Source organism: Monopterus albus, unplaced genomic scaffold (assembly GCF_001952655.1).
Source record: "Monopterus albus unplaced genomic scaffold, M_albus_1.0 scaffold29.1, whole genome shotgun sequence".
NCBI lineage: Eukaryota > Metazoa > Chordata > Actinopteri > Synbranchiformes > Synbranchidae > Monopterus > Monopterus albus.
The window spans coordinates 734,936-750,718 of NW_018127909.1; the positions used below are offsets into that span (position 1 = coordinate 734,936).

The 15,783-nt window shown below is 43.6% G+C and overlaps 1 protein-coding gene across 1 annotated transcript in view; it reads left to right on the plus strand.

The window, feature by feature from the left end:
• Positions 1-15,783, plus strand: part of maml3 (mastermind-like transcriptional coactivator 3) — a 116,426-nt gene that overhangs the window by 57,995 nt on the left and 42,648 nt on the right. Inside the window, exons 3-4 of the mRNA XM_020596199.1 lie at positions 6,497-7,237; positions 8,408-9,352. Coding sequence (XP_020451855.1) covers positions 6,497-7,237; positions 8,408-9,352 — 1,686 coding nt within the window. The remainder of the gene's footprint in view (positions 1-6,496; positions 7,238-8,407; positions 9,353-15,783) is intronic.

Here is a 15,783-nt window from a genome sequence, read left to right on the forward strand (position 1 = left end):
TTCACTTTTCCTGCCCTCTGCTCTCTAATGCATCCCAAATCATGTCCACTAGGTTTTGGTGGGCAGATTGTGGAGGCCAGGTCACCTCATGTAGCACTCCATCCCTCTCCTCCTTTGTCAAGTAGCTAAGAAGAACCAAGGAGAGGTGAAGGAGGTGTGTTATAGGTTACCGTCCTGTTGAAAAACAGGATGGTGTATCACAGCAGAATGCATCAAAGTACAGATTTCCACTGGTCTAATGTCAGTATCTTGTGTTGGTCCAAGCAGTTCTCTTCTTATTGGTCAACGTGAAGTCAGTTGAGATGTGGGCTCCAGTTGGAGGATTTTGGTCTTCTTTTATTTTGGTCTTATTTCCCTAGGACCATCCTCCCGAGAGCCTTTTTCATCATAGTGGGTGGTTGTTGCAACTGCACTTATAGAAACTTTCAAAGTTCTTGAAATTTTCCCGAATGACTGACCTTCATGTGATGATGGACTGTCACTTCTCTTTCCTTAGTTGAGTGATTCTAGTTGATTCAATGTTGTGCGAGTTAACACTTTACAGGAGCTAGCTCAAAGTTCAGTTCACACACATTAAAATTAACTAGTTCACATTCACAGTTTTGAATTTTGACCCAAAAAATTAACTAACTTTTTATTTATTTAAACAAGGTGCTCTGAGCAGTAATAGGCTATCGCACTTAATCACCATTGACAGCCATCAACACTTATTGATAACACACAGCCTGCCACATGTTAACAACAGCAAACCAGCCATAAACATGAACACACAGTCTGGCCTGACTTACCTTCAACCAGTTGATTTTACTCCACTCCCTTTGTTCAAAACTTATCAAAGCCAAGGCGGATCATATTCTGTATGACAGAATGTAAAAGAACTGCCGCACACTGTCTCACTTAAGCTGAATTCAAGTGTCCGGTAAAGTTATTTTAAACCTCAGTGGGTCAGAAAAATAAGTCGGCGTGCACTGAGGTAAAGCTTAGAAAACCACCAGGCCAATAGCCAACAAAGGCAACTCACAAGGACACAAACACACCGTTCTTCCAGTTCCACTAATGCTCATCATCTCTGAGACTTACCAAATGTAGATACAGTTTTTCTGGCCTCTAGTAAAAACTCCTGTCACTTCTGTTTACTGTGGTCAAGTCATGTGTAGCTGTTATTACTGAAACGTTAGCTGCTGATGCAAACAAAACATTTGCTGTTGCTGCTCCTTCACATTAAAAGCAATACATAATCGAAAACCTTAACAGCTATTATTGCGAAGAAATAACAGGAAATGTAATTGCTTTTTCACTGACATTAGCGGAGCTGTTGTTTGGAGAAAGAGAAATATCTGACTTATTACATTAGCAATATTAGATATGTAGTGAACGAAGCCTTTCCTGCTCATACTCATTAGCTGCATCTGAACTAAATTCACTTTGAGGTTCACTAGTTGCAAACTGAATTGTTCATTCATCTGCTCACTGCAAAGTGAGCGTGCTCAATGAACAACGCTCATTTAGCGTGTTCATGCACAACACTGCTAGCATTAATATGGATTATAGTAGCTGTGTTGCTGTATTCCAACAAAACCAGCATCAGCTGCATTAAGAAGGCCCGAAATCCCAGCAGTTAATGTCTGACTGGGAACCATTCCAGGTGACCACCTCATGAGACTGGTCAAGATGTAGCTACCATTGTGCAAAGCTGTCATTAAGGCAACCACTGGTTTCTTTGACAAATTTAAAATATGAAACCTAGTTTGCATTGTTTAATCCTTTTTTGCTTACCTCATAGTTTCATATGGGTTATTTCATACCTTTGATGTCTTCGGGATTAATATGTAAAACATAATAGATGCACAAAGGGCAACTGTCAAATGAGAACATTGGACTGAGTGTTTGGTATGGTCCATGTACTGTATGCCTGCTGTGTTTGAATGTGTGGTAAACTACTGTACTCTTTCTTGTACAGTAGTCATCAGCCACCGAGTTTGTGTTTTGTGTGTGTTGTTAGAACATTTCTTATTATTACTGGTAGAAACTGTCCCTTACAGTCAGAACAGAGTAAGAAAATGATGTGGCAGGAGTGAAGGAGAAGGGATGGTTCAAGGTAAAACAGAATAGGAAAGGAGGGTGAGAGGAGCCGTCACATGGCATGGATTAAATATGTTACAATTATTATCACAGACGATGTGGCTGCTGTGTGGCTTTTGATTAGGTTTACATCATCCTCAGTGATTAATAGTAGCAGGATCACAATTTGTTTGTGCTGTGTTTTTACAGCTATGCATAATCCTATAGACAAAAGGTTTTTGTTGTTGACCTCTGTGTTTGTATTGACAGGCGTGTCTGCTAGATACCATCGAATTTACATGATGACATTTAAAAAAAAAACACATTATGCAACTGTCTGGACATAGACATATTCTTTTAATGCTTTGGTTGGAGTTCGATATGATGCTCAACCTTTAAAAGGACGGAGGCAACGAAGGAGAGGAGGCAGAGAAGTAGATGAGGAAGGAAGAGAGAGGGAGAGCAGGCACGGTGGTGAAGAGGGAGTGAGTGAGCGAGTGTTGGTGGAGGAAGGAGGAGGATGCAGCGCGCAAAGCACCAGAGCAGCAGGTTGCTATAACAACAGCACCTTAGTGGTTCCATCTCTGTCTCTCGTCCCTGCCTCCCTCTCCCTCTCTGATCACCCTCTTCATCGTTTGCTCCCCGCTGTCATTTGGCGTGCTACGCCTTTCCATCAAGCAACCTATCTCCTCCTCCTCCCTCCCCCTGCCTCTTCTCTCCTTCACCCTCTCTCCTCCTCTTCATCTTCATGTTCTTGTAGCTCCTCCACTCAAAGGAAAAAGACCATCTGCCTGACAAATAAATCCCTCGTTCCTCCCTTGTGTGTGCGTGTCTCTCTCTTACCTTTGTCTCTCTGCATCTTTGCCATTCTCACTCTGTGTTGTGCGTGTTGTGGGAGCAGACAGAGGAGCAGTCAGCAGGTGTTTATGTCAAAGAACACATAGAGAGACGAGCAGCACTCTCTTCCTCTTTCTCTCTCTACTGTCTTTGCTCTTTTGCGTCCTCTTGTCCTTTTTTTTCTTTTTTTTTACTGCAATGCTCGTTTTCCCTCTGCTCGTGCTAAGCACTCCAGCTTGATTAAACCACTTCAGAATTCTTTGTCCCTGACTCTCCATATCTTCTCCTGGCTCACATGCAAACACTCACTCCTCTCTTTTCACTTCACTTCTAAGGTATTTTATTGCTGTCAAATGAATAATAATATTGTCAGGTTCTGTTTGCACTGCCTGACAGGTATATTAGTGTAATTCAGAGGTGTAATTAGGTTGCTGATTGCACAAAAAGAAACAAATGATTAATTAACCACAGTCGGTATAAAGTATTTTATACTGGCTCACCATTTTGTCATTCATTCTGTCACGTTCCCTCAGGCTGTGGCGTGCTGACTCATACAGTCCTGAGCAGACTGAACCACACTCCGTCTGAGCAGAGTCTTCTGTTTCTTTGTTTCTGTCTCTGTATTCAGCATCTTATCAAGAAGGTTAAATTGGTAATGATTTTTATAGGTGGGTGTGTATGTAAAAACCTGCTGCATGCGCGCACACGTGCATGTGTCTGTGTGAGAGAATGCTATAGTTCACACCACTGGGATAATTATGGGATTTTGTATAGTTGGGCTTTAAAAACTGAGTCTGTTATTATCAACATGAGTCACTAGCATTTAGGGAAAGCCTGTAACACACACATGCATGCGCACACACACACACACACACACACACACACACACACACACAAACCCTGCATTCAACAGACCTGAATTATTTAAATCCATTGATTGCAAGACCACACACACAAACGGCAGAGTCGACAAAGATGTTTGGTGATGGTGGAGATGTGTGTTTTCCTCTGGTTTTCTCAGTTGTTCCTCTAATGGCTACACCAGCATGAGAGTTCAAGCCTAACACACACACACACACACATTGTAGCTTTGGCTGTCAATACTAATAATGTCTATCATGCCATAAAGATAATTAAGCTGACCATCAGTGATAGTGGAGAAGAGAGGGAAAGCCAGCACAACACACACATTGACACACCAGTAAATCAAGAAAGTCCAAAAAACAAACAAACAAAAAAAGACAATTTGTGTGCTTTATGTTGTGGTGTGTGTGTGTGTGTGTGTCTGCCAGCTTGAGTGGGTCCACCTCAGGGTCAGAATACAATCTGAATATATTTTGTCTTTTGTTCCATCTGAATAACAAAGACCTAAGTGTGCGTTTGCACACGTACATGTATCAGTGCTTCGTGTGTGTGTGTGTGTGTGTGTGTGTGTGTGTGTGTGTGTGTGTGTGTGTGTTTCACTCTCTCACATGTGAAAGCTGATAGTGTTGACTTAAAAAAAATATTTCTCTGCTTCTGAGCTCTTTATTGTTTATTTTAACAGAAGACCATTTGAAATGTGGATCAGTGCCGTACCTTGTAAATAGCTCTTATCAATGCACAGTTATTTATCTATGCATTTGTATTTGTTTGTGTGGATTGACTGAAAGGAATGATTTAGGTGGGAGGTTTAAGGTTTGTGTCAGTGTCAGCATTTGAAAATTGACATCTATATTAAACTGCATTATTAAATTTCACTTAGTGTAGTTTAGGAATTCAAGTGACTTTCAGATATTTAAAATGGTTTTGTATGAGTGAGAAATCGCATAAAGTTAATTATTCAGTTTAACTGCAGTTGAGCAGCCTTATTATACCATGACATATTCTTAAGAGTAAAAATAGAATGAAATAACACTGTAGCATCCTGTCTTTGTAGAATGAATTTAATGTGAACCTTTACCTCTGATTTTGATCTTTTTGTTTGAATCCTAAACTTTGCCTTAGAATTGTATTGGAGCACAAAATCTCTACCCTGGGAACCTTTCATAAATGAGGTCCCTGCTTCCCATCCGTCATTTTCATAGCATCTTCTATTTCTCTGCCAACTTCATTAGGGTTTGAAATTAATGTGAGTTAGGAGCAAAATTGAGATTGAGAGTTTATTAAATTGCACAGAAAACTCGATTTTTCTGCACTTTTTCATCATGATTTAGTTGTTGCCAGCTCCCATTGTTTACCTGAGTTTGCATAGCTGCCAGTTTCCTTGCTATCCTCATCCAGGCAAACACTACAGTGTGCCAACTTTTGATACATACATGGAGTCCCCAGCTTTCTCTGTTCTCCCGTGGTGCACCCAGAGGTTTATTGCTGCCTCACCCAGATTTTGGGCCATGTCCTCCCTAATGCAGGTAAATGTCTTGCATTGACTAGCCAGTGTTTCAAAGGAATTCATGTCTTATTTCCTGAGTGTAATTAATACCATGATACCAGAACAGGGGGCCCACCAGAAGTTAGGACACAGGGTAGCACATTGCTAAGGAGTAGAACATTTTCCTGCCATCATACCTTCAGCCAAGCATTGATAAAAATATCACCACTGCACTGAACCACTGGCCGTGCATCGTACACTGAAAAGTGTAAAACTGTAAAGCTAGTCCCTTGCTGACAGTTGTGTTAGTTTCCTCGTCAGTTCTACAATGTGAGATCCCTGAAGTGCGAGAACACTTGGAGTGTTTTTGAAAAGCACATTCTTTGGTGATGGAAAACACCTGCTCAGTGTAGAAAAAAGGCCAAAATGGTGAGAATTTTTGATTTCTCTCGTAGGTTTGGTTGCACTTTGCCCCTTTCCCCAGTTTCTGCCCTCTACTTTGACTCCTGCCACTTTTGATATGTCTCAATTTCTGTTTGCTGTCCCCTCCATTCCTCCTGTCCTCTCACACCCAGGTCTATGATAGTGGTGATCCGAGCCACCAGCCAGTGTTCATTAGTACCCTGTCCTTATCTTGCCTGCACCATGGCAGAGGCAGTGAAACTGTGAAGTTTAGTGGCCTGTGTGATACAGTAAGGCTAAGACTGTTCCGGAGACTTAGATGGCACAGCTCAGCTGCCCAATGGCTGATGCTGATTTTGGAGAGAACACCATATGAGATGTTTCTGGTCTTTCCTTCCCTCCTCAGAAAAACCTGCAGAAAAACCTCAAGTCTAGCCTGCTGGATTACTCATTGAGAGGGCTGCCAGTCTTCTCATTGCTTTGCCTGCTCTTCTACTTAATGTTAAAGGAAATGTGTGGTTCTGCACACATGTATGTGTGTATTGTGTACAGGATAGGCTTCATGGTAGAACTTAGTAATGTGATCATTATTTCTGTCAGATCGACTCTGTACTGAAAGAACATTTGTCTTGGTGATATTTTGATTTCTAGCACACCTCTTGCCTTCTCATGGCAGTTCTTGATGTGTGTAGAGAGGAAGCGGTCTGTTGCCTTATTGATTTGGTATCTTGTGTGGTTTCCATCGTTAGCACCCTGAGGACCACAGAAAAGTTATCATATTGCGAACATGTCCCATCTTTGGTGCCCTCCAGCCATAATCTGTTTTCTGTTTCTTCTTTGTTTCAGCTCCAGGAGACTGTAAAAAGGAAACTGGATAGTGCACGATCACCCCTCAATGGAGACCAGAATGGCATCTGTGACGGAGGCAGCTACTCACCAACTACCAAACGGGTACGGAAGGAGGGCTCCGGTAGTTTGGACACACTGACTGCTCTGCCCAACAACAACAATAACAACAACGTACCACCCATTTCTCCACTGCATCACCAAATAGACATTAAGCCTTTGCTCGGTGGGCCCAACACTTCCACTGGAAACAACACTACCAACAGCAACGGCAACCACATAGGTCAGGCATCAGATGAGCTGGGGAAGAATGGCAGCCATCTCCCTGACATGAAGCTTAATGGCTCACTGGACTTGGAGGACAGCTTTGGCCTCCTCAAAGACCTGAAACAGGAGCCATTGGATGATGGAGCTGGGATGGAGTCCTCCGATCCCCAGTCTCTGTCCAATCAGAACAAACTGTTCTCTGACATCAACCTCAATGATCAGGAGTGGCAGGAGCTGATCGATGAGCTGGCTAACACTGTGCCAGAGGACGATATGCACGACCTCTTCAATGAGGACTTTGAGGACAAGAAAGAAGCAGATTTTGGCAGGCCAGCTAACAATCAGACACCGGGCCCACAGGAAACAGCTGGGAATACGACGACACCTGGAGGGGGCGCACCGACAGCAGCAGCACTGCCCCCTCCTCCTCAGCCTCCACAGGGAGGCCCACGGGTTCCCATGGGCTCACCACAGGTCAGTGCTAAGAGGGTCGACATTATCTGTTATAGCCCTGTTAACCCCTACCCGTGCCCTGTGTTGTGACCAGCTTATGTGATTTGATATTTATATTTGTCTGATGTTTTCTCCTAAGGTAGAATTACAGTACTTTTGTCAGCTTGTAACTCATGAGTACCAATTTAAACCAGATTAGATCTGTTTGCTTTTAGGTGTAACTGTCACAATAGATCTGTCAACACCAGAGTCCAGCAGCAATTCATAAAACTATGTAGGATCATTGCCTTGCACTTCTACATGGGTAATGACAATAAAGTTGAATTTAATCTAATCTAATGACAAGATAGAAGCAAACATAAAATGCTTACATGGTATGTTGGGGTTGTAATAAAGTTTATATGCTAGTTCTTAGTTGTTTTAGTCTGAGACATATGGCTTCCAGCAAGATTTTATGAAGTTATGAGCAGGTCTTTGTGGACATTTCAGGACTTCACCTGGAAATATGCAGTATTTCTGTAATGGGTATGTGTCCTAGTCTTTTTACTCTGAATGGAAAGTCAAATAGATTTTTTTTTGTCAACCAGTATGACTCATCAATTCCAAATTAGTCCAGCTAGACCTAACTAAACAATTCATCTAAAATTGTTTCATTTGACAAATGCCACCGACTCTTCAGTCAGTAATGTAAGAATGAGAGTTTTGGTTTCTGATGCATTACAAAATCAGATTTGGTGCAATAACTGCTGTGTTTACATTGAGTACTTTGAAGGAATTGTATAACATTTCAGAAACTCACCTTTTTCTTAGAGTATGGTGAAATTATCAGCCATCATGTCTGTGCTGTTATTATGGAGCTGAACTGGGAGGTGATTAGCTTGCTCTGAAACGAGAGGCTCTCACCAGAGTTCAGAAATACACCAAAAATCATATCCAGTGCTGCTATATCTCATTGGTTTATTGCACAGAGATGTAAAAATACTGTACAAATAAAATAAGCATGTCACAACTTATTTTGAAAGTGTTAAAGGCGTGTTATGTTTGAACTTTGGCCAGGGCCAGCTAACTGTTTCCCCTGTTTCCAGTCTTGATGCTAAGCTAAGCTAATTGCCTCATGTTGTTGTATTCGTTATTCATGTTCAGTACATGAGCCTCATGGGATTGTTTTTATGTTTGGATTCCTCCCCTCAGGTGCGACCATCATCGTCTGGCCCTCAGTTTGCCACCACTGCCAATGGAACGCCTCCTCAGCAACCTTTGCAGCAATCTCCAGCCGTTGCCATGGCATCAGGTTCACCACTGCACAACTGCGTGGCTCGCTCTCCACAGACCCCAACCCAGGCTCAGACACAAACAGTCTCTAGGCCTGGGAATGGATACATGATGAACCCAGGCCCAGGTGTCAGTCAGGCAGGGACAGGATCCGGAGCACCTGGCATTGCCCCTGGAGGTCAGCCTGTAGGGCCACTGACGCCTGAGCTTTCTCCAGCAGAGCAGCTAAAAGCAATGGCTCAGCAACGTGCTAAACTGCTGCAGCAGAAGCAACAACAGCAACAAGCAGCTAATTGGTCCCCTGCTGGCGCTCCAACCAGTCCGTATAACTCCGGTCCCTTTAACCAGGAAAAACCTAACAGTCCCATGATGTACCCACCACAAGCCTTTAACACACCACAGGGCCCTCTAGTGGCTGGGATGGCCCCCAACAATGGGCCCAAAGCCCCCATGAACAACTACCTCCCTCACAACCACATGGTTATGATGGGCCAGCAGCCGCCAAACAGCATCAACCAGAATCCCCTGCCCAAACAGCAGCAGCAACAGCAGCAGCAAACGGCAGCCATGTTGTCCTATAACAACACCAAACCACTGAGTCACTTCAGTGGCAGCGGGGTGGATCACATAGGCCAGAGGGTAACCCCACCTATGGGACTGAATAATCAGGTTAAGAACCCCATGATTCCTCCCTACATGGGTGGTGGAGGAGGCGGGGGCCAGGGGGTGGGGCCAGGGCAAACCCAGGGCCCGATCCCAGGACAGACAGCCCACCTGAGTGAGGAGCAGAAGAGGATGCTGCTGATGAAGCAGAAAGTGTTGAACCAGAACATGCCCTACAGCACCATGCAGCCTCATGGACAGGTGAGGGAACTGTCTGATGGTCTCTACTGTCAAAGTTGTTGTGTTGTATTGGTGGAGTTCAAGTGTAGTCAGTGCTGTTGCTTCTGTGTTGATCCAGGAGGAAGTTAGTCTGTAGCTTGAACTGTGAGTCTAGGGTCATTCCTCAGAAAACAAAGAACAGCTCCTGTGGTGAAATGAGCATCGTGTTTAAGGGCAGTGGTGTTATTGAACAGTCATCCCGCGACCTTGGGAGAAGAATGAAACACCCTGCAGTTTTCTTTGTCAGTCCTTGAGGTGGCACATGGAAACATTGGCTGTAAAAATTACAGATAATGCGGACTCCATTTTTACACACAGAATGCTGAATGTTAGTGGATCAGAAATAAACATGGACGCTAGGTTAGTTAAAAAGTTGGCTGGGAGAGATTACGGAACATGGACTGCTGTTAAACTCTTCCAGAGGTGCAGACAGGGAAGGTAAAATGGCGGTAGTTGCCCCAGCAACAAGCCAGGGCTGGGAATAGGCATAGGAAAATGGCCTGTCAAGAGTGTATTGATGCCTCTGCAACACTAGCAGTACTGATAGCCTCCCCCAACTCCTCCTTCCTGAGACACACAAGCGCATGCACTCACACATCAAGCCAAACACCAGAGCTAAACGGCTCCTTAGCTCATATCCCCAATCTGTCACAGCTGACTGATGGCAGAGATTGGACCGCTAAGCCAGGCTAGCTGCAGTCATTACCGAAAGCCCACCTCGGGCAGTTTGTTTCCCAAGCCTAGCAAGCAGCACAGGCCACTCTGAATGCTCCAGTGGTTCAGCCAGGTGTTACAGTAGGTCTCCTTCATAATTGTTCGTACAGGAGTAAGTGTGCAAATAAATGCCTACACAAGTGAAACCTCACACTTGTATGCTTCTTCTCATTGTGTTGCCCATCATCTCAGGAGCACTGTTATCATCAGTCAGAAATGTGTGTGCGCTTGTTGATGATGCACTTGTCAATGCTTTCTCCTTTTCTCTTTATCTCTCTGTTGCTCTCGCTCTACCTTCTTGCGTTTATGATATGGCTACAGTCAGTGAGTCACCTCCTCCTCCTCCCCTCTGGTGATCTCTGCGTCTCTTGTCCTGCTCCTCCTCCTTCCTCCTCATCTCTTCCCTCTCTCCTCCGCCATGTCTCTTTCTCGCTAGAGACACTCAGCACCAATAAAGGAGCAGATTTATTAATATGGGGCCTTTGTGGCTGCTGCCTGGAGGGCTGCGTGCTTGTGTGCACGAGTGAGTGAGTGTGAGCCTATGCGCATGTGTGTTTGTGTGTGTGTTTCATAGATTTGGGGGAGGGTGGGGTGTTAGAGGGGATGGAGAGATTTATTTGAGCAAGCAGATGAGAATTGGAAACCAGGAAGAGAGAGGAGATGTACAGAGAAGCAAAAGGACAGAAAAAGACATTTACTGTAGCGTGAGGGCAGAGCACTTTTAAAAAGAAAGTCAAAGGCCTGTTAAATGAAATAAGTAAGCAATGCAAAATAGTCAGTAATAACAACTCTGTAGTTAGTAAGTAAGTTTGTTTTTAGTTAAAAGTCACACAGGTCACAACAGCAAATTATAAAATGAAAATACACTGTGCTGTTTTTAAAGTATTATATTGTATGATCATCACGGGAAGTGGGTGCAGATGGTCATAACGTAACACTTTAACAGGAAGTTCACTGATTTTACATGTCGGTATCAGTTTCCAGGGCATATACAGTACTACGTGGTTGGCTGCAGCTCAGGAGGTAGAGCAGGGTGCCTCCTAACTCTTCTACTCTTTTAATATTAGTGGTATATTTTTAAAAATCTGTCTCTCGCACCCCAGCTTCACTGAAGTGCAATACAAAATCTCTGGAGTACTCTTTTAATTGAAAAGAATTAATTGCAAGCGCTGTTACAGAGGTGGGTCATATTACATTGAATGCCAATTGGCAATATTTGTCAGCAGTAAAGGAAATCTTGGCAATTAGCTCAACTTAATATTAGAGTTTTCAAACCATCTGTGTCCAGATTGTAGGCACATGGGCAAAAAAGAAACAAAAATCATCAGTATGTCAAGGTGAGAAATCTTGAAAATCATGCCAGCATATGCCAAATGTGACAATGTGGTACTGCAGTTATAAGCTGAAATGAAGCAAAAGAAATAAAATAGTGGCTCTCTTCCCTTTCCCCACAAATGGATCTTTAGTCCCTTTGTCTGACTGAGGTATTAAACAGACAGGCCGTTCATGGAAACAGCTTATTTATCTGTGATTTCCTGTGATATTATTTCTTTTAGGCCCATTCAGCATCATTTCTGCATCAAAGACAACATACTGCCTGAGTAAGCAATTAGCAACACTTTCATCATTGCTAACTCATGGTCCGGTACCTTTTCTTATTAGCCTGTTGTTTCTTTGGACCATTTGAATGTGCCCTGTGTTTAGAGAACGCCTGTCATCACGTCGTGCTTCACATATAGTTAATTTTATCATACTTGTTCAATTCACAGCTGGAGCCTCAGTTAGACTTTTCATGTTAACCCCTGTCTGTCGATGACTGCCAAAGCTCAGCGAGATAAATACATTTGTAAGTGTATGGATGTATATTGTGAAGGAATATGTGCTGATGTGACACACTTGTTATGTGTTTGGGTAAAGTGATACCAGGTGTGTTTCTGTTTTCTTTGTCTGCATTAGCTATGTCTACTATATCCTTTGACTGTATGCTTGTGTGTGTGTGTTGTCGTCTCACAGGTGGAGCATAGCCATCACTGTCTCTCTGCCCCGTACCCTCCTCCCCTCTCTCTCTCTCTCTCTCCATGTTTCTGTGTCTAGGCTAATCCAGTTAGTAGCTGCTCAGGGAAACTTCAGCCTTGCTCCTCAAAAGCTCGTTAGTCAAGCTTTAATTGTTGCTCCCTCACTTTGCATATCACTGTGACGCAAATTTATGCCCGTAGTCACGGTTACCATCACCACAGTGGTGGATGTCTCAGTGGAAGCAAGTGGGGGAGCAAAGGCGCATGCACGAGTCTGTGGAAGAAGCTTGTTTGATCGTCTGTGTGTGGCAGATGATGTGACCGCCTCACTCTGCCCGCACGTGCGTGTGTGTGACAGTTATTGTGAGACGGATGTGGTGTGTTGCACAAGAGTACTTGCAGCTGTGTGGAGCTAGCTGCGTGGGGGCAGGTCTCTAGGGCTATCTGAGTGATGATTGGATGAGAATGGATTGACAGGTGTTGGTCTCGGAGGAGGGCTTCGGTGTCGTCCTGATAACCTGGAGCAGGAGGTTTGACTGTGTGTATGTGTGAAAGAGTACATGTCTGTGGAAGTGAGCATGTGTGTGCTTGTGCATGTGCTGTAGGAGATCACAGTGTCACACTGACGGCAGTGCACGAAGGAGCTGATGCCTGTGAGTCACGACACAAGCCCCCTCAGACATGTACAGTACATACATGTACACACACATACACACTCAACAATAAACAAACTTTGAAAAGCACCCACAAGCATTCACACTCTTTGCTAAAGCCTTTCCTGCTTTCTAGCATCTCTGCCTCTCTCTCTTTCCAGAGGTAAAGCCTTCCTAATCATCCTCTATGTTCTTTTTCATCTCTCCCTCCATCCTCTGCTGCTTAGGACTCTGACCTCCACAAGGTCTCAGGGTTGGCAAGCGTAACACACACACACACACACACAGAGCTAGTATTTCCTAGCTAACTAGGATGCAACCAGTACATTTGCCAGACTGATATTAAAGCCTGATTTTAGCCCTCGACACAATGTATATTGTTTTAGTATTACAGTATAAATAATGGAGTTTCATTTGGCTAGAAAATGTTGTCACATCACTGAGTATCAGTAAGTCTTAGAGCTCTTTTCTTCTTATATGGACTCTGACTCTATGACCTGACATCAATCCACATAATAATTTGGCTCCACATAGGCACTCAAAATAACACATAGAAGTAGGTCATTTAAAAAACAAACCTGCATATGTCCAAGTCAGGCTTTATTGACAGCAGGTGAAGTCAGACCGCTGCCCTGTCTGCACACACTGTCAGTTCTTTAGGGACAGGAAATGGTACGATCCACTGTGTAATATCATATTAGATGTTTTTCGGGACATGATGCTGCCTCTGTTCAAAGTAAATGAACCAATCGAGTGTTTTGGCTGAGAACTGCAGATACTCCTACGCCTGTAATCACACATGCAGCCTAAACCTTAAAACAGCAAATCCTGTGTCCTGGGAGAAGTAACCTAAAGGACAGGAAAAAGCTCTTATTGTTTTATAGTTTTAGTTCATATTTAGTTTGTTTGATGAGTTCAACTGATGTAATAAAACTGATTCTAATTATTGATTATATGAGACCCAGCCTTTGTTGGGGGAGCTCAGGATTCTTTCAGTGGCACTAACCCCACCTCCCAACTCCCACGCTTTAGCTGGAAGAAAGCTTCTCAACACTCTGTTCTGACTGTAGCTTCATGTCACTACTCCCTGCTGCCCTCATCTGCTCTCAGCCACTGTCCCGGTGAGGTGCTGTTCGTCTCAGATGAACCGTTCCAGAGAGCAGAAAAGAAAAAAGAGTATCAACAACCTGTGAGCATTGCTGGTATGCAAGAAAAGGTCCCAGTATGACAAGGAGTAAAATGTAGAAGTGCTAGTACTGGCCCACTTCAAGCACTATGTCTCACTCAGCATATAATAGTAATAATAGCAGAAAATATGAAGAAAACTAGTTCATGATTTTTCCAAAAAACAAGCCAGATGTCAGGAGAACAAATACCAGTTCACTATAAACATTCATATCACTGAACATACTATAAGTTATACTGACCTTGCACAACAGCATCAGGGAATTTCAGCATGACAGTGAATGCACTAAAGGAAACAGTTCAAAGAGCTCTACATCCTATTTAAAATATGGCTTAAAATATTTGACAGTGTCATCCAGCTCATTGCGCTGTATGACAGTGAAGCAGGGGGTCTACCCAGCCATCATGCATGTCCCCTGAAAAACTCCCAACAGATGCATGTCAAGCACAGGCTCAGTGACCACAAATCGGCCACCAAGAAAGACAGACACACAGACAGTGCCCTACAGTGGAAAGCACTCAATGAGATAAGGACATTTTATTTTGGAAGGTTTTACTCTGTAAGTTCAGCATTTAAAGACATGAATGGCCTGTTGGCATTAAAGAGCCTCTAGGAGAGGAAGGCTGGGATCTCCCTGCCCAACATGTATCAATATGCCTCAACCTGCGGGACAGTGAATGACCATACAGCACACACACATGCATATTATTTATTTATTTATTTTACTAATGCACACTCCTTTTTCCTGTTTGCGCATTCTTTTTTTTCCTTCTTGTTCTTTCAACCATATATTGTTGACTTGTCTATTCGCTGCTTCACAAAAGGACATGTACATGCACATTGAGAGCTACTGTACCAGAGTCAAGTTCCTCATGTGTCCAACCAACCTAGCCAGTAAAGCTGATTCTGATTCTGATATGATGTACAGTACATATATTATTAGTACATACAGTATCTTAATGTGGTTATTGTGTACTGTCCAAATAGGGAAATATTTATAAACTGTATTTTGATGCTTTGGCAACACTGTTGAAACTTTGATACTAGTAAAGCCCCTTTGAATTAACCAAATGTAATGGCATTGTTAGAAATTTGAGGCTAAACTAAAGGATGTTTTGTTAAATATTGACTGTTATATTGCAATTTCTAGTGTCCTTAACATCAATATCATTGTGCTCCTCAATAATTAATTATCTGGAGGAAAACAGGTGAGTGAGACAGCTATACCCAGAGCAGGAGATAGTACCTTCCATCCCTTCCTACCTCACATACACACATTTTGTCTTGTGCTCACTCTGTCACCCACCACACACACTCCCTTGAGTCGCACACATGCGCACACACTCGCACAAGTGAGTATGGCTCACTCTCTCACTCCTCTATCACTCTCTGCCAGGCACACGTGTCAGGGCTTGAGCCGAGCTGCTCTCAGATCCTGTAGAGAGGCTCTGTAGGTTGAGGCTGTGGGAGGTTGTGAATGGGTGTTCGGGTGGAGCAGGAAAGTGGAGGGGACAGGGTGGAGACTGTGTGTGTTTGCTCTCTCTCTTCTGAGATGCTTCCTCTTAGAAAAACACAAGACATACAGCTCACTTTGTGCCCAAGCTGTCCATTTTCCCTCACATTTGTTCCCTTTGCTTCCTCTCTCATCTCATCACCTCTCCTTTTTGTCCTCTCATGTCATTTTCTATTCCTCTTCCCCTCTGCTCCTCTCTTCCTCCTCCTCCCTCCCTCACTGTACCTCCTCCCTGGCTCCTTAACCACTCTGCCTCTCCTGTGCTTAGAGGGAGCTGTTAGTGCGTTAGTGCCGAGCTCCACTTCACTGCTCTTGATCAATAATGTGTGTGC